This window comes from Pleurodeles waltl, chromosome 6 (genome assembly GCF_031143425.1).
Source record: "Pleurodeles waltl isolate 20211129_DDA chromosome 6, aPleWal1.hap1.20221129, whole genome shotgun sequence".
Classification (NCBI taxonomy): domain Eukaryota; kingdom Metazoa; phylum Chordata; class Amphibia; order Caudata; family Salamandridae; genus Pleurodeles; species Pleurodeles waltl.
Genome location: NC_090445.1, coordinates 72684805 through 72704708, shown reverse-complemented (window position 1 = coordinate 72704708; position 19904 = coordinate 72684805). Strand labels below are relative to the sequence as shown.

General features: G+C 44.6%; 1 protein-coding gene across 1 annotated transcript in view; it reads left to right on the top strand.

Moving 5' to 3' along the window:
• The window catches only part of LOC138301485 (E3 ubiquitin-protein ligase TRIM39-like), a 188974-nt gene that overhangs the window by 24954 nt on the left and 144116 nt on the right, over positions 1-19904 (top strand). The window contains exon 2 of the mRNA XM_069241997.1: positions 7687-7782. Coding sequence (XP_069098098.1) covers positions 7687-7782 — 96 coding nt within the window. The remainder of the gene's footprint in view (positions 1-7686; positions 7783-19904) is intronic.

Below are 19904 nucleotides of genomic sequence, written 5' to 3'. Positions count from 1 at the left end.
ACGTGGACCAATTCCACACCAGATCACGCTCTTTACCAAAGTGACCGGTACTGGTCAGTGACCTGCCAGTGATCGCCATTATTGACAATGATGCCTCCATCAACATCATGGCCAAAGCAACATACAAAACCCTGGCCAATCAGCCAACAATAAACCCACTAAAATTAGAATTAGTGAGGTGATCATCTTCAGAAACAACACCTCCCCCTGGAAAGACTCCTAGTGGCCCCCCACGCTCGGACAACCCCTGACCCTGACAGACCACGCTCACAATCTCAGTGTCATCATTGACAGCAAACGCACCTTCAAATGACAGATAAGCACAGTGGCCTCCTCCAGCTTCCACAACCTCCGCATGCTATGGAAGATCTTCAGATGGATCCCATTGAAACCAGAAAGACAGTAACCCAAGCCATCATCGCCAGCAGACTAGGCTACGGAAAAAACCTTTACTTCTGGCTCCCCATCCAACTCCTCTACCGCCTCCAGACCATCCAGAACGTAGTGGAGAGTCTCGTCCTGGACCTCCGCAGGCAGACCCGATTCACCCCCCACCACTGAGATCTCCACTGCCTGCCCGTGCCCAAGAGGTGCAAATTCAAGGCTCTCACCCTCGCATTCAAAGCCCTCCACAACATTGGACCCAATCTCATCAACCACAGATTCTCCTTCAACTGGGCCATCAGGGAACTCCGTTCCATAGCCCTCACCCTCGCTTAAGTCCCAAGAGTTCAATGCAGCCACAGAGGAGGGCACTCCTTCTCCTACCTCGCTGCCAAGATCTGGAACGATACCCCCCACCTGTGTACCACGCACAGTCTCTTCGACTTCAGGAGGAAGCTTAAGACATGGCTCTTTGAGGAATAGCTTCCATTTACCCACAGTGCCTGGATACCCTGTTGTGGTGGGACTTTAACTGTGATGTACCCAATGGATTCTTGGATAAATCACAGAGAATGTCTGCAAGCAGGCAACAAGGAGAGTTGGTAGAAGGCAGCAGGAGGAACAGGCTCTGTTGTGGCTCTGTTGTGGCTCTGTTGTGGTGGCTATTTCTGACAAACATGAAGTTTAATAAAAATGCCTGGAACATGAACTGAGCATCACACTGTTTCTTAACAAGTTGGCGACAAGGGGAAACCAACTACATCAGGACAAAGGACCCGGCTTTGTGAAGCTTTAATATCATTCTGCTCACCAACTGGTGAGTTAAATCATTTTTGACAAAGCATTAAAATAGTAAAAAGACTGTCAAAACCATAAGAATCGAAAAGGGACAACAAGGAATTACATGTACCAGTGGGTACAAAACAAACAGCAAAGGAAACAGTAAAAAGACTGCCAAACCAAAGGAATATAAAGGGACATCAGAGAATTACATGTACCAGTGGGTACAAAACAATTAGAATTAAAAAAAGAAGAACTTTTCACAGCCACCACAACAGGATAAAATAATTTACTGCCACCATTCATTTTAAATGTTTAAATGTTAGTAATTTTGTTTAAATAGTAGCAATGGCAGCAGGAAGCATGTTACCACCTCCACAGTTCCTGTCTGATGCAGGGGAACTGATCTTACCATGGAGGAGATGGAGGAAAATGCTAGACTCTTACATAATAGCAATAGGTGGAGAGAAATTCTCTCCAGCAAGCAAACAAGGAGTCGTCCTATTCAATTTAGGAATTGAAGGTTGTAATATTTATGAATGCCTTGATGAAATTACTATAGGAACAGCTGTAGGTGAACCTTGTGATATTTTTGAGATCTCTGTGATGATGTTGGAAAAACTTTTTGGTCCAAAAATAAATGTAGTAATGGAACGACATAAGTTCTTCTCAAGAGTGCAAGGGAAGACAGAGAAAGTGGGAAACTAGATAGCATCTTTAAAAAGCTTGGCACGCACATGTGACTTTGGAGAACTCACTGACTCATTGATAAGAGATTAACTGGTGCGTTGTACTAACAATCCACGAGTACAAGAGAAGCTACTAGCGAAGAACCCAATTTTGAAGGAAACAGTGGATATCATTGAAGGGATGGAACACACCACTGGTTGGGTTCGAGAGATGGGTGAGAAACCCCTTGGTGCTAATGTAGCTGAAGTGAACATGACCAGTGTAGTAGAGGATGAGTATGATCTGAGCAGTCAAGTGGAGATGCTAAGCGTCAGGAACACACAGAGTGAGGACAGAATGAAAGGAAAGGCAACTAAAGACACTAAAGACTCGCAAGACAATTACAAAACCAAGTGCTACAGATGTGGTAATCCAACTCATTTTTCGAATAGTCCTGCTTGTTTTGCTCTGGACTTAACATATAAAGGGTGTGGAAAAAGGGACACATTATTAAAGTGTGCAGGAGTCTCAAGATCACTAATGTTGAATTACAGGATGTGCATCAACATGCTGTTGTATGCATATCGCAGGATAATGCCAATGAAATCCAGGGAAATGATGTGGATGTGGGTCGTATAAAAATGCCAGAATGCTAGGTTACTATCGACGGCAAGGAAGTCACAGTTCTTGCAGATTCAGGCTCACCATATACATTGGTGGGAGATAAGAATTGGGAGCGCATCTTTGGGAAATTGGATATACAATTAAAAAAACCTGACATTAATCCAGGAGGCTATGGAGGAACCAAGATTGACCTCATTGGATACACCATAATGAGGATTCATTACAAGGGCCGAGAGACAGTAGGGAAAGTCTATGTGGCTAAAAGAGGTAACAACCTGTTGGGTTGGCACCACCAAAAAGGTTTGGGTATCATATTAAATCCAAATGCCACTGATCAAGTCATGTTAGTAGGAAATGTAGGTTATGGAGAGGATGTAATCAGAGAGTTACCTGATGTGTTTACGGATTGACTTGGAGTGCTCAAGAATTTCAAACACAAGATAATCCTCAAAAATAATGCTACGCCTGTTGTTCATAAAGTAAGGAAGGTACCGGACCTCATGTCGAGTTTATTGGAACAGGAATTAGACAAACTCAAAGAGATGGATGTCATTGAGGAAATTGAATCTTCAGAATGGTTGGCCCCAGTGGCTTTGGTACCAAAGGATAATGGCACTAAGATCAGGATGTGTGTTGACCTGAGAGATTTGAACCAACGTATAGGGGTGGATCGACAGCCTCTACCCAACATAGCTGAGACATTATCCATGCTTAAGGGAGCTAAAATTTACAGTGTGGTGGATCTGTCAGCAGCCTACCACTAAGTGAGGTTGCACAAGGACTCCAAACGTCTCACATCATTTGTGATACCACTAGGCGCATTCAGATTCAAAAGGTTGCCATTTGGGTTAGCATCGACAGCAGCTTGTTTCCAGAGATTGATGAAGAAGGTTCTTGAAGGGGTTCGAAATGCGTTGTTTTTTCAAGATGATATTCTCATTTATGGTGAAAATGAATTGACTCATGATGTAACATTAAAATAAGTTTTAGAGAAACTAAGAGATAATGGCCTTACTGTAAAAAGAGAAAAGTGTCAATTTAGAGTTAACACAGTGACATATCTAGGACATGTGATATCTGGAGAGGGCATTAAACCCAAGATGACTCTAACTGAATCAATTGTCAAGGTGTCCGCTCCTGTTGACAAGGATGGCGTTCGATCCTTTTTAGGTCTAGCAGATTACTATTCGAAATTTGTTCAAGGTTTTGCTAGTATAGTTATGCCGCTAAGGATGTTCTTCAAGAAAGGGAGCAAGTTTGTATGGTCTGATGAGTGCGAGAAGGCATTTGTATGTATCAAGAACATCATAGGCAATATGCCAAATTTTAACCATTTTGATGTGGCTAAAGAATCATTCACACCACTGATGCAACTCTCAAAGGGTTAGGTGCAGTTTTGAGCCAGGTAGACAATGGGGAAGAGAAGGTAATTGTGTTTGCCGCTCGTTCTCTGAAAGGAGCAGAAGAGAAGTATTCCATCATTGAACGAGAGGCACTTGCTTGTGTGTGGGCCATTCATCATTTTAAGTTCTTTTTGTGGGGCCTACCTTTTACACTAAGGTCAGATCATAAGCCATTGGTGCAAATTTTCACATGTAAGGGGTCAGACAAGGCCACTCCCAGAATTAAAAGATGGTTGGAGAGTGTGCTGGAGTTTACCTTCAAGACTGAATACTTACCAGGACTGAGGAATGCCACTGTGGAACGTTTGTCTAGATTACCTGTTGAAGGAGATGACTCAATGGAGCAGAGTGCTTCAGTGTTGTGGGTGATGGTGTCGCCAGCTCTCTGGAGAACTTTTATAACACCATGGAAACAGCCATGATATCTGAGGAAACAGGGAGGTCGGAGCATAAACGTAAAGGGTTCCTAATTAATGTTAGGTCAATGCTAAAACACAAAGTTGACAAAAGGCACACAACCCTAACTTGGTCTTCATTATGGAATCCTGGGCCAACGATGCCTCAGGCCCGATTTAGTGGATGCCATTCCTCCAGATCTCCTAATCTTTAGACTAGACTCTGTACGCAGGTCAGGTGGAAGTCTGGCGGTGGTTTATAAACCATAGTATCAATGCCACTTTGAGACTAACTTCTGCAGTAGTTTGTGTGAAACTCCCTATTTTAAGATTAAAACATCGCTTACCAGCTCTTTTGAGGAATGCTAATCTGCAGGCCCCCTCAACCTAGGACTTCTTTTCTGGCTAAAATAGCAAACCCCATAGAGCTCCACATGGGAAGGGGCAATATTACCACCCTGGGGGACTTTAATTTTCATCTCAAGGACTGTGCTAATAGAGATAATATAGCTCTTAAAGAGACTCTGGCCTGCCTTGGGCTGCCACATCTAGTGTCGGTCTCCACTCATGTGGCAGGACATACGCTTGATGGTATCTTCTCTAATGATCCCCAGTTGTCATTTCAGTCTGTGTTTCCCCTTAGCAGGTCAGACCACATGGCAGTCTCCTCACTTACATTACCTTCTCTCCTTGGGAGGGACACTTTTTCCCAATCCAAGACCTGCAGGAGGGATTGGAAGGGGGTTTCAGCAGAGTCCTTCATGGTTGCATTAGGTAACAAGTCCTTTGTTGTTCAGGAAGATGTGGACAAAGGGCAGGAGGATCTCCCAGCCTGTTTGTGTGCAGTCGCGGACAAGGTAGCTCCCATATGGGAAGTCAAGCTGAGGAGAAAGTGCCTTCAGCCCACTGGTTAACAGACAGACTAAGGTTAGTCAAGCAGGTCTGCCGCCACCAGGAACGCGCATGGAGTAAAGATTATGAGGTGCAGGAAAGGTCTGCATACAAGACAATGATTAGAGAATATAAGGTAGCTATGAAAGAAGAAAAATCGAAATACTACACCAACAAAATTGCAGCACAATGCAAAATGCAGCACAAATAGAAGTACCAAATCATCATTTTTGAATGGTTGCTTTTGTGCAGGAAGGGACTCCTTCCTACACATAAACAGTCATTCATAGCCTTATCTATGTGTGCTGCAGAATGCAGCACGCATAGAAAAAGTAAAAACGAGGAGGAACAAAAATAGTGCCATGCTAACACCACCCCTGGGGAGGCGTTAGTTTTTTGGCGGTGTCACAGATTTACGCCGTCTTGTAAATCTGTGGCAGCGTCAAAAGCAATGGGTGTTGCCCACAGCAACACCCATTGCACGCCTCTCTGACGCAGAAAATTGCATCGGATGGGGCCATATTTACAAGGTGGCGTTAAGCCACAAAAAGTGACTTAGCGCCGCCTAGTAAATGTGGTGCAATGCACAGCGCCACTGGAGTGTCACAAAAAGTGACGCTCTGGTGGCACTAGAGCCTTGTAAATCTGGCCACTAGAATCTAGCCTCAGAAAACACCTTACTCTCCTGAATTACCCTACCTGGCACTTACTGGTCAAAGAGCATTAAAAGTTCTCATTACTTCGAAACTGAAAAGAAAGGGCTATGAAACCCAGTCATCACCAAGATCTACTGAAGACAAGTGCCCAGGATACCAGAAATCTAAGCTATAATTTTCCCAGCACTGGGAACCAATGAATGATGGGTGTTCCTGGGGCAGGCTTCCTTTTACGGGCACCTCTTGCTCCTTCCTGGCCAATGTGGTCTCTATCTTCTAATCAGAAAGTATGTCTTCTGTCCACATGCTCGGAGCATAAACATTTGGGAGTTGATGTTCAGTTAATGACCATAAGAATGTAAGTGACTTTTCTGAAGTAGACAAGAATGAAAAGTATGTATGGTTTGTGCAGAAAGAACACAGGCTTCGCTTTTTTGCTCCAGTGCTGGCTAGTTGAGTTCAAGCGCAGTTGTGCACGTAGGCGTTTTCGTACCATAGCCAGCGTCTGTGGAGTGGTCATGCCCTCGAGTGCACAGTGGCTAGAAGAGGTGGTCGGAGGTGAAGACATCTTTGGAAGTCCAGCCTTGCATTAACTGTAATGCATGATTTGGAATCCACATTGGAATATATTGTGGACTAACTCCTAGGCATAAACCCATAGGAATGGACATGATGTGAATGGCCATATTATGCTCCGATGGGTCCAATGTCGAGTGGGAGGAAGAACCATTGTATGACCAGCCATAGTACATGTCGTGAGGCGTCCACATAGTATGTCAGCATTTGGTACCTGGCCGTAGTACAAACCTGCTGCACACAACACAGCGTTATGTGTGAGGTGCTTAATTGAAACCAGACTCCAGAAACCAGAATGAAGTGAATCGCTGAGAAATAAGGCAGTGTGATAGTGAGGAGCTTTGTTTTCGATTTCACTGTGTGGTGTCTTCCTTGCAAGATGAAACTGATAAGTGGATCATCCAGAACGATGATCTTAGAACAGCTAGTGGGTGGGGAGGGAGGGGGTGACACTGAACTATATGAAGGTCTGAACTGATCGGAGAGGGGGAGTTCATAGAGTGATTGGGCCCCCATTGACTCACACTAAACTGACATTTTGATATTAGGAGGGTACATTAACCTGTGGTCATCAGACTCCTTCAGCCAAGAAACATTGGCACCCTGATTATTGTGAATTGAGGATGACCACACACCTTGTAACCTCCTGCCCCTTCTGTCTCCACAGGCTAAGCAGATTGATGTCATTCCTCACTCAGGTGGACTCTCTGTGAATGGGTACAACCTTGGTTAAGTCAATGGCCTATACTCGGGCTCAAACTCAAGCATGTTAGTTCTCCCACATGCAGATCATCAAAAATGATGCAGCTAGTCTGGAGACCGGTGCCCTAAAATGTAGTCTTCTCTCACTGCTGCAGCATAAACTCCTCATCCAAGCTAAAGCGGCCCTTACGAAGATGTGTTATGTGTATAAATCCATTGATGGTAATGTTCCTAACTTATTGAGCAATTGCGTCACTGACCACAGTGCTATTGTCCCATGAGTTCCTTCTGACCTTTAGAGCTCTCTGCAAGCCACTTTTGGACTCACCTCTGACTTTAGTAGGCTTGCAAACACCTTTAAAACGATGATTGTTTGCATCTGTATTTGTGGGCTTAAGGGTTGATTGATCCGCTCTTTCTAGTGCTGTGAAACCAGCGTCCAACCACATTCTAAGATTAGCCCCATGACATATAAATCTGAAAGCCTTTGTTCAGACATGTTAAATGTCCAGGCATCTCACCGCCTCACTCTAAGCTGCATCATACAGAAGCTGGTGCTTCCATCTCAGACTGCATGCATGGTAAATCGTGATTTCCTATTTCTAGAAAATTTTGCAAAGTCGCTTGGCTGGACTGAAGAGCTGTTTAGAAGATGTGGAGAGATTAACAACAGAGGAGCACAGGAATCGAGTAGCGCTGGAGGTGAGTTACATAGTGGGGCTGGGATCCTTCCTCGAAGTTTTTTATTTTTGTTTATTCATGCTGTTTCTGTGGATAAGTTCTTTTGAGTTTTCAGAGCTACAGTTGTTGGTTGCCTCGCACAACGATTTTGGAACAACAGGATCTTTTGTGTCCTCTTATATAGCAATCCTGCTATTCCTGCCACAACTGTGCAAAGGGGAAGGATAGGTGCAGTGTTTTGACCTCTGCACAATACAGAGATGCCATGTGTTCTGGTAGGAGGTTTATTCCTGCAACAAGCATAAGTTGGCACTTGGGAGAAGCCTGGGCCTACTGATACACTTTGGAAGCTCATTCTGGAATCCCAAGGTTGGAACGTACACTGAGATTCCAGACAAGATCTCACGTTCCACTCTGTTGAAAAACAAAAAAAATGTTAATGTAAACTATTACAGCCAAAATTCCTAAACATAATATGCAATTGGATGATACATAAATGAAGAATCATAAACTATTTAAGATAGAACATTGATGCAGAATCATCACATAGTGTAAACATATATCATCTAATACATTTGTTAAGTCTTGCACCATGTAGGAGGATATCGTAAACTCCTCGAAGAATGACGTTCAACATCCGATGCATTTGAATTTTCCTCATTGAATGAGATTGTTTCTATTCAGGAGCGGCTCGTGGAAAAGAGGCTGGACTGGGCAGCGTGTCACGGGGGGGGGGGGGGCGGATTGGGGAAAAGAGAAAACATTTTAAAATGTAAAAAAAACACTAACCTGATTCCCCGCAGCTCTTCATCCTCCACTGCAGGCACAGACTCCCAGCCTGTCCTGCGGGCAATCCAAATGCTGCTGGCAGCAGTAAAGCAGCCTTCGGATTGGCCGGAGCACCTCTGCCTGCTCTCTCCAACCTAGCAAGACAGTGCCAAGTTGGAGAGAGCCCAGTGTGCATGTGTGTTTGGCCGGCCTGAGATGACCGCCCAAACACACATGCAGTGGCGGCCCATCCTTTAGGGCGGAGGGGCCACACACCCCCACCTTTTGCTCCTCATGAAGAGTGTCTGTCAGGCTCAACAAAGGTCAGCCTGACAGACACTCTTCATGTTCAGCTCAGGCAGCCAGGAGCAGACATGCACGATTTGCGCAGACTCCTGGCTGCCTGAGCTGAACTTTGCTGGGCTGAGGCGGTCACAGCTCCCATGGGCGTGACCTCCTTGGCTCAGCAAAGGTGCCTCGAGGCCCTCCCCTGGGTGACGAGGAAAGCATCACCCATTGACACTCGCCCTGGGCACTTCAGGTTTAAGCCCTGAAGCACCCAGGGCGAGTTTCAATCAGTGACACTTCGTCACAGAGTGGGGTAGGGTCAGAGGTCTCACTGACCCCATCCCACTCTGTGACGAGGCTCGGACTGCTGCCTTCCCTCATTGGCTGACCTAAGGTCAGGCAATGAGGGAAGGCAGCAGTCCCAACCCTGCTGGGACCTGGAGGCTGAAGGTAAGTGTGTGTGTGTATGTGTGTGATGTTTTAAATTGAATGTTTGGTGCGCGCATGCATTTTTTAGTGTTATGAGTGTTGTTAATGGATGTGCGTGCGTGTGTGTGTGTGAAAGAATGAGTGTGTGCGATCTTTTAAAATTAATGTTTGGTGCATGCGTGCATTTTTTAATGTTATGAGTGTTGTTAATGGATGTGCGTGCGTGTCTGTGTGTGAAAGAATGAGTGTGTGTGTGTGTGTGTGTGCTTCCCGCCCGCCCGCCCCCCCCCTCCTAAAGCTGCCGTCCGCCACTGCACACATGCTCGCTGAGGTTCACTCTCCCTCCGTCCCTGTCATGCCCCACAGCCATACCCTTTAACAATAAAACGAAAATAAACACAATTTATTATCGATTTGTTGTTAAAGGTTTGCAGCTGGTGCAGCTGGCGAGGGGGGTACGCTCCTCTGCGATAGCGGAGGATCTGCGCCTCCTTGTACTACACTTGAACTGAGCTCCTTTGATAGATAAATACTATGGTGACCATACCACTTTATTCATGCTCCAAACATTACCATCTGTTAACTCAACCACCCGTTTGCTTGCTGTGAGAATGTGGATTATTATACGGTGTGGTTGAGCAATCTTTCTGTGTAATAATTGCACAATTTGTTATCAGGTCCAGTCAGGTTCGTTTGTAAAACCTTAGCTCAGTCCTTGGTAGCAGTGGCTCAAAACAGTCAGACTTTAATAAAGGAACAAGTGCCAAGCATTAAGAATTACAAAAGCAGTTGAATAAGAAAGGAAAGATGATTTAAAAAAAAATCTGACACCAATTTATAAAAATAAGTTGTATTTTATCTTTAAATAGACACTTAAATGAACAAAATCCATAAAGGGTTCAGAGATAAGAATTTTTAAAGAAACAAAAAAATCACTGTTTTTTACTGGACGCAATAAATCATTACAAAAGGATATCCCCCTTTAGCAAGTCAAAACCTACTATATGGGCACTTTGGATGTTAACTTCAGCCGGGAGCAGGTTACAAGGACCAACAAGGTCCAGGTGAACAGTTACCTCACAAGAAAAACAGTCTCCAGTCCAGTTCCAGGTCACATGGGTGAATCACCATAGGAATGGAGTGATCCTATTGCCCAGGATGCAAGATGCTGAAGATGCTCAAGGATGTTGAGGATGCTGAGCTGGTGCCGAGGTCCTTCGTCTAGCTACCCGAGGTCCTCATTCAAGGGGGGTGATTTTGGCATTAGGGGTCGATATCCTATGGAGTCATGCATAAAACCAGTTGCCACTGGTTTACTTGTCACCAGTTACAGCCAAACCAGGGGCTCCCTTTAATTTGAATTAACTTCTGTGCTGGGCAACTAAACTGCACCCGATAACTCTGTCAATATAAACCATGGCACACCAGAGTAGTCCAAAAGTTAATCCAAAATGGATAAGAAAGTTCAGAATCCAGACACTGTGTAGCGGTAGATAGAGGTTTATTCCTTGTAGACAATGGTACATCCGTAAACAGCCGACACGTGTTTTGTAACATTGACTTTCTCAAGGCCAAGGCACTTCTTTTCATTCTACTCATTCCTCTATGCCTCTTGTGGGCCATGCCTAATATGGTTTGCCTCAAATTCCCAGATCCCACCAATAACTCACTCCGTATTAATACTCCATCCTATTCAATAGTTCCTCCACAACATGAAAGTATAATGACACATCTTCATGTAACACTTTCTTATTATGCCATTTTGTCCTACTGTAATTCAAAACCATCTGAATCACTACATCCATTGCACATGCTTCTTTCCATTCTTCTGAGTGACACAACCACTAGATACTTCACAAATCAATACCACCCTACCGAAGTCTGAATCCTCAATAAAAACTTCATTGGCTTCTCTGATGGGAAGATGTGATAAACAGTCTTCCAGATAATTTCTGGCTCAAGGAACATATTCCACACAAAAGTGGAACTCTTTTTTTACTGCCATATTTCCAATCTGGTTGTTTCCCACCTGCAATCCTTTGTAGTAAATAGCCCTAGAAAAGGACGATTGTCAGTTTTCACTCTTATGTTTGAGCAATATACATATTTCTTGAAATATTCGATAACAAGCTGAAATTTCCTTTTCTAAAGTAGAATAGTTTGTTCTGCATCTCTCAACGGTTAGATGCATAAGCTTTTGTTGTCAATTTTCCTCTTTCATCTTGTAATAGATCCCCACAAATGCCTATGTTGCTAACATCAGTCATCATTATATAGTACTTCTTGGTGTCAAGCTAAATTAAAGCTGGAACATTTGCATTGATCTTTTATAAACTGTTGAATTCAGACATTCATAATTCCACACCAATCTTTTTTTCATTAACTCTCTCATATGTTTAGTTCCACCAGAACATGAAGAGGTAAACTTGGCATAATATTCTGATAGACCTAGAATCAATCTGAGGTGATCTTTGTCCTCGGTTCTTGAGCCTCTTCAGTAGCCTAACTAAGCAGCGTTTTGAAGAAATTCCAGCCCTTCCTATGTTATGGTCTAAATAATCTACAGACGCCATTTCAAATTTGTACTTGTCTTTTGTCAAAGTCAAACCACAATTCTCTCAAAAATAAAGTTTCAGTATGTTCATTCTTTGTGGTGCCAAAAACCAAGGTGTCATATTGAAAGTATAGAACAATTTTACATCCTTAAGCAACTTATGCACATTTTTTTGAAAAACAGCAGAAGCTGAAATTAGCCCAAATGGCATTCATTTATTATGAAAAGCTCCCTCTGAGTAATGAATGAAGAATACTGTCTAGAATAATTGTGGAATGCAATTTGTTGGAATGCACTAGATAAATCCAGTGTAGAAAACATAGGGATACCATTGATCAACAAAATGCTTTCCCTGTATTAGATAATGGGTGGCAATCCACCCATACATAATCTTTTAGATCACTTAAATCAACTCAGAGCCTTATTTGTCCATTATGCTTATGTACTAACACCACTGCTGATGATCACTCTGCTTAAAATATCTTTGGAAGCCCATTTTTCCACTCCAAAAGCTTCTCATCATCCACTTGTAATAATAAATCCTCTGGATCCAATACTTGATCAGGTAGATTTGGATTAAGGGTTATCATGATATCCCCCTGTTGTGGCCATCCCAATAGACAGGATCCTTCTTTGGCAATAATTTATTTTATTGGTCTTACCCTTATATTCCAATGTGGATCCGCAATAACCTTGTTACCACATCCTTCTAACCTAATATCTGATGGTTAGACCTTTTCATTAGGAAACGAAGGTGATAGATCATCCCCTATCAAAGTGTGCCTGACCCATTAATCTATCATAATTGTGTTCTTTTGACCTCCTATGCGCACCACACAAAATTGCACATCTTTCTTTTTCTCATTAACTTCACATATTCCTAAAATGTATTCTTCAGAAATGTCACTATCATCCTGTATCGCCTCTCTTAGATGACTTGAAGTTCCCTTAGTAGAACATGCATGTTTATCTTATTCAAATTTGATTTGTTTTTATACATTCTTGCTTAATGTCCCTTTACAATATCTACATACCTGTCCAATTGCTAGACAATATTTATCACTGGACAAATGTCCAAGTGAACCACATTTCAAACACACATACTCCTTTCTTTCTGCATTAGGATACATTTTGACCTGTGCACTAATTGGTTGTGCTTTAATATTACTTCCTACCTTTCTTTTTCTAAGACCATCCTGGCTAACTAGCTTCCCTTCATCTGTACTCTTGTGTGTCAGCTCTTTTATTCCCAATGTCATTTCCTCAAATAGGTGTGCAATACCAACAACCTTCTCTAATGTTAGATCATCTATTAACAGGTAGCTTTTCTTGTAAGTTGGAATCACTTATTTTATGTACCATTTGATCACATATCATTTGGTCAGGAGACATGCCATAACTCTCAAACCATTAACAAAAGCATCAGTTGATACATTAGGCAGTTGACCTCTTCCTAAAAGCTTATGCCTTGCAACTACTTAATTTATCCTTTTTATAGTAAATGTCTAGCTATTCTGTTGCCTTTTCATAAACATCTGCCTACTTTCCTTCCTTGTGGATGTAAATAGCATTTGAAATTAGTAAATGACCTTTTGTCTATATAAATGTTTGCCCTATCGCTTCCAAGTAGGCTTCACAGTCGTCTTTCCAGTGCACACATTCAGGAGTTGATTCTTCTGGATTTTGTAGAAGTGTGCAGCTGCTGTAATCTCTTCCATTTTTCGTAGAATATAAACAGATAAGTGGTTTATGTATCACTGTATAATATTTGTCTTGAAATGTTCCAATTTATACTTCAAGATCGATTGTTACTGTAACTGATGCATTTTCCAAAATGATCTTACACTTAATATTAGGTGTCCTAAACACTAGTTTAAGATTAGTAGATCTGCTGTCTCTGGTCATTACAAATGTGGCTGCCACATAGACAAGAATGTGCCTGGACATCATACATCAGTGCCCACTAAGTATGTGTATCATAATATTTTGACCACAATCCGTCCTTTGCAATATGGCCACTGCGTAAAGTTTGCTAGTTGATTCTTTAACTGGTCTGTGGGTCACAGATACCGGTCCGCAGTTTGCCCTTAGTTAAGATTGCTGCCACATCACCCAAACTTGAGCTTGGTGACGGACTTGCTTTTGAAAACATGCATGCTCCTCCTCTTGCAAGTCTTTTTACACTATAGTCTCTTGTACAGGCAGTGTGCGCTCACCTGTTTTCTCAACACCAACCAGTTGAATAAGAAATCCATTTATTCACCTTGCCTCTGTTCTGCTACCGGTGTTGCTGTCATAGCTGTTCTGTCCTCAAAATATTTGGATCCCAGACAAAGCCTCTTCACACCACCTCTCCACAGCCAAACACTAGTTGCAGATCCCATCACTGCTGCAGCACTCCAAGCCTCTTCCGAGGCAGCCTGCTTCTCACCAGTGTCATGACCACTTCACAATTAAGAAATGTACCATGCCATGGGTTTTGGTAAGAGGATGTTTATTCCTGCAACAAGTATAACATAGACACAGAATGCCACACACAGTCCAAGGAGCCGATGAAGGGCACTTGTCGTTCTGCAACCTTCGATTAAAGCGGGTGCTGCATTCATTCGGGTCCCTGAATTGATATCCGTACCGTGAACCTACTCTCTCACCTGTGGCCTGATACATATGTTTTTTTTATAAAATTTAGACAGAGGTCTATTGAAGGCCTTCAGAATAAACAATAAGTATTGAATGGCAAAATGCCATTCCAACTCTCTGAATTATTAGGCTGTGTTCTTTTTGACAGACAACAAGAAGTGTACCATGCAACCACTAACCTTCCAGACACTTTGAGCCTGATTTAGAACTTGGATGACATGTTACTCCACCACAACATTGACGGATATCCCATTCGCCGAAAACTAAATCAATGTATATTCTTTGGCAGTGGTTCCCAACCTTTTGACTTTTGTGGACCCCCACGTTATCATTACTGGATCCCGGGGACCCTCCGACTGAGTCAGTACTAAAAGCTGAAGACTTAGACCCTCATTATAACAATGGCTGTAAAAACCGCCTAATGCTGCGGCAACAGCCGCCAAAAGACAGTCGCCGCGGCTACCAGGCATCCGCCCTAATATGGCCACAGCCAGATTTCCACCAGAAGGATGGCGGAAATCCGACTGTGGCCATGCCGGCGGATGGTGGTAAGGTGGCGCTGCTGCCAGCAGCAGTGCCAAGCCAGTAGACCGCTGCCAGCCGTATTATGAGGATTAATATGGCCTGGCGGTGTTCTGCTGGCAGACACTGCTGCTAGCAGCAGCGCCCCGTCCCACCTCCTGACAGAGGACCCCCTGGACACAGGTAAGTGGGTGCACCGACAGGGGAGGAGGGTGTTGTGTGTGTGTGTGGGGATGTGTATATGTCTGTGCGTGCATGTATGCGGGTGTGTGTTGTGTGTTGTATGTGTGTGTATTTTTAGGGGTGTGAGTGCATGTATGTTTAGTTGTGTGAATGCGTTTCTGCGTGTATGTAAGTAAGTGTGTGTGTGAATGGATGTATGCATGCGTGGATGAATGTGGAAATGGGTGTGTGTATGCATGTGTGCGTGTGTGAAGGGAGGGGCGTATATGAAGGGGGGTCTGTAGAGGAAGGAGGGAGTGAGGGGGAACCTGTGGAGGGTGAGGGGGGTGGCGAAACCCCTGTCAGTGACAGGGAAGGGATTCCCTGTCAGTGACAGGGAAGGGATTCCCTGTCACTGATAGTGCCTAACGCCATGGTTTTCGTGGCGGTAAGGATGCCACGAAAACCATGGCAGTAGGCGGGGTCATTATCCTGCAGGCTGGCAAGGGACGGCCACCGGGCTGGAGATTGAAGTCTCCAGCCCAGCGGCCGTTACCACTGTGGCGGTCGGTGTGGTACATTGTCGGTTTGGCTTCAGCCAAACTGCCAGTGTCATAATAAGGAGGAAAGTACCGCCAGCCTGTTGGCAGTACTTTCCTCCATGTTACCGCCAACCGCCGGGGTCATAATGGCCCCCTTAATCTGTTAATCCTATTTAATTTTCTAAGCAGTAGTGGACCCCCTGAGGAGGCTTCCCGGACCCCCAGGGGTCCCCGGACCACAGGTTGGGGACCACTGTTCTATGGGATTTAGATTTTGGCGGACGGGAAACCTGCTACCGTTGTGCCGGAATAACCCGTCGACTGAGTTCTAAATCAGGTCCTCTGTTAATAAAGGACAATAATTATAACATTAATAGGTTGAATAAAATATTTAAACATCATAAATGTGTTTGTGTGAAACTAAACATCATATTTGCACAGTAAATTTGCTGAACAAAAAAACATGCGAATAATGTGCATTCTATGCTATCAGTTAGGCACCTTGTAATTGTTTATCTAGCATGCGTTTTGTACAAAAATAACAAACTTCTGAATGGTGTTTACAGCGCTATATAACATAGAATTTGCCCTGAGGAACACTTTACAAAATTTTTTGGATATATTCCATAATTAAAATGTAGGTATACTAAATCTACACACGATTGTGCAATGGATACATGAGGTGCATGCGGTATGCTAAGGGGGGGTGCTTAAGTGTGTTTGTGTGTGTGTATGGAGTTATATGGGCACAGAAGGATCATTGGGCATACACAGAATATAAATACAAAGTCTCTACTGGCTTCCTGTACAACAGAGGATCCAGTTCAAGTTACTGTATATTTTGCACAAGGCTTTCAACAGGATAGGCACACTTTACTTGCAGAATTAAGCCACATCTTTCCACCCCATGAGGAACTTAAGGTTCTCCAAATCATTACTCTCTATCCCAGTTTCTTTTCCTGCTTCATTCCTTCTTGTTGCGCTCTGAAGTGGCTGCTTGGCGACCTGTTAGAGCTAAACAAAACTATCTAAATTAATATGTTACTCTAATATAAATATCTATAGCTTAATATAACCACACACACCCTTCCCCCCAACAAACCTACTCCTACACACACACACACACACACAACCATAGGATGAGGAGCATTTCTTCTAGGTTGACTGGGGCATATATAGGGCACATCTGCAAAGTATATGAGGATTCCTTGGTTTGAGGAGTACCCCAGTAAAAACATGTTAGAGGGGAAAGTTGCATAATATGTTTAGATGTACGAGATGGGCAGCTTTTTGATGGAGATCACGTGTCTGAGCATAGGAGGATGTGAAATATTTGCAGGGGAGGATTTGGAGGGGTGGTGATACTGGTATGACAGTGTTGACGATCATTTTACAGAAAGAAAGGTGGAGAGCTTCCAAAGATGAGTGGTCTATATGGGTCTTTCCTGTTGGTGAACAGCACAGAGCTAAAGCTAAAGGAAATCTGTGTATCTGCAGTACAACTGGATGCAAGAGATGGAGAGTATATACAGGCAGCATCACTGCTGCACAGGGACATCTGAAGCACAGGCTGAGGTAGGAGATGGAGGGTATATACAGGGAGCATCACCGCTGCACAGGGACATCTGAAGCACAGGCCGAAGCTGGATATGGAGAGTATATACAGGAAGCATCACCACTGCACAGGGACATCTGAAGCACAGGCTGAAGCAGGAGATGAAGAGTATATACAGGGAGCATCACCGCTGCACAGGGACATCTGAAGCACTGGCTGAGGTAGGAGATGGAGAGTATATACAGGGAGCATCACTGCTGCACAGGGGCATCTGAAGCACAGGCTAAAGCTGGATATGGAGAGTATATACAGGCAGCATCACCACTGAACAGGGACATCTGAAGCACATGCTGAAGCAGGAGATGAAGAGTATATACAGGGAGCATCACCGCTGCACAGGGACATCTGAAGCACAGGCTGAGGTAGAAAATGGAGAGTATATACAGGGAGCATCACCGCTGCACAGGGGCATCTGAAGCACAGACTGAAGCTGGAGATGGAGAGTATATACAGGCAGCATCACTGTGCTGCACAGGGACATCTGAAGCACAGGCTGAGGTAGGAGATGGAGAATATATACAGGGAGCATCACCGCTGCACAGGGACATCTGAAGCAAATGCTGAGGTAGGAGATGTAGAGTATATACAGGGAGCATCACCGCTGCACAGGGACATCTGAAGCACAGGCTGAAGCTGGAGAGGGAGAGTATATACAGGGAGCATCACCGCTGCACAGGGACATCTGAAGCACAGGCTGAAGCTGGTTATGGAGAGTATATACAGGCAGCATCACCACTGAACAGGGACATCTGAAGCTCAGGCTGAAGCAGGAGATGAAGAGTATATACAGGGAGCATCACCGCTGCACAGGGACATCCGAAGCACAGGCTGAGGTAGAAGATGGAGAGTATATACAGGGAGCATCACCGCTGCACAGGGGCATCTGAAGCACAGGTTGAAGCTGGAGATGGAGAGTACATACAGGCAGCATCACTGTGCTGCACAGGGACATCTGAAGCACAGGCTGAGGTAGGAGATGGAGAATATATACAGGGAGCATCACCGCTGCACAGGGACATCTGAAGCACATGCTGAGGTAGGAGATGTAGAGTATATACAGGGAGCATCACCGCCTCACAGGGACATCTGAAGCACAGGCTGAAGCTGGAGAGGGAGAGTATGTACAGGGAGCATCACTTATGCACAGGGACATCTGAAGCACAGGCTGGAGCTGGAGATAGAGAGTATATACAGGCAGCATAACGGATGCACAGGGATATCTGAAGCTGGATATGGAGAGTATATACAGGCAGCATCACAAATGCACAGGGACATCTAAAGCACAGGCTGAGGTAGGAGATGGAGAGTATATACAGGCAGCATCACTGCTGCACAGGGAAATCTGAAGCACAGGCTGAGGTAGGGGATGGAGGGTATGTACAGGGAGCATCACCGCTGCACAGGGACATCTGAAGCACAGGCCGAAGCTGGATATGGAGAGTATATACAGGAAGCATCACCACTGCACAGGGACATCTGAAGCACAGGCTGAAGCTGGAGATGAAGAGTATATACAGGGAGCATCACCGCTGCACAGGGACATCTGAAGCACAGGCTGAGGTAGGAGATGGAGAGTATATACAGGGAGCATCACTGCTGCACAGGGGCATCTGAAGCACAGGCTGAAGCTGGATATGGAGAGTATATACAGGCAGCATCACCACTGAACAGGGACATCTGAAGCACATGCTGAAGCAGGAGATGAAGAGTATATACAGGGAGCATCACCGCTGCACAGGGACATCTGAAGCACAGGCTGAGGTAGAAAATGGAGAGTATATACAGGGAGGATCACCGCTGCACAGGGGCATCTGAAGCACAGGCTGAAGCTGGAGATGGAGAGTATATACAGGCAGCATCACTGTGCTGCACAGGGACATCTGAAGCACAGGCTGAGGTATGAGATGGAGAATATATACAGGGAGCATCACCGCTGCACAGGGACATCTGAAGCAAATGCTGAGGTAGGAGATGTAGAGTATATACAGGGAGCATCACCGCTGCACAGGGACATCTGAAGCACAGGCTGAAGCTGGAGAGGGAGAGTATATACAGGGAGCATCACCGCTGCACAGGGACATCTGCAGCACAGGCTGAAGCTGGTTATGGAGAGTATATACAGGCAGCATCACCACTGAACAGGGACATCTGAAGCACAGGCTGAAGCAGGAGATGAAGAGTATATACAGGGAGCATCACCGCTGCACAGGGGCATCTGAAGCACAGGCTGAAGCTGGAGATGGAGAGTACATACAGGCAGCATCACTGTGCTGCACAGGGACATCTGAAGCACAGGCTGAGGTAGGAGATGGAGAATATATACAGGGAGCATCACCGCTGCACAGGGACATCTGAAGCACATGCTGAGGTAGGAGATGTAGAGTATATACAGGGAGCATCACCGCCTCACAGGGACATCTGAAGCACAGGCTGAAGCTGGAGAGGGAGAGTATGTACAGGGAGCATCACTTATGCACAGGGACATCTGAAGCACAGGCTGGAGCTGGAGATAGAGAGTATATACAGGCAGCATAACGGATGCACAGGGATATCTGAAGCTGGATATGGAGAGTATATACAGGCAGCATCACAAATGCACAGGGACATCTAAAGCACAGGCTGA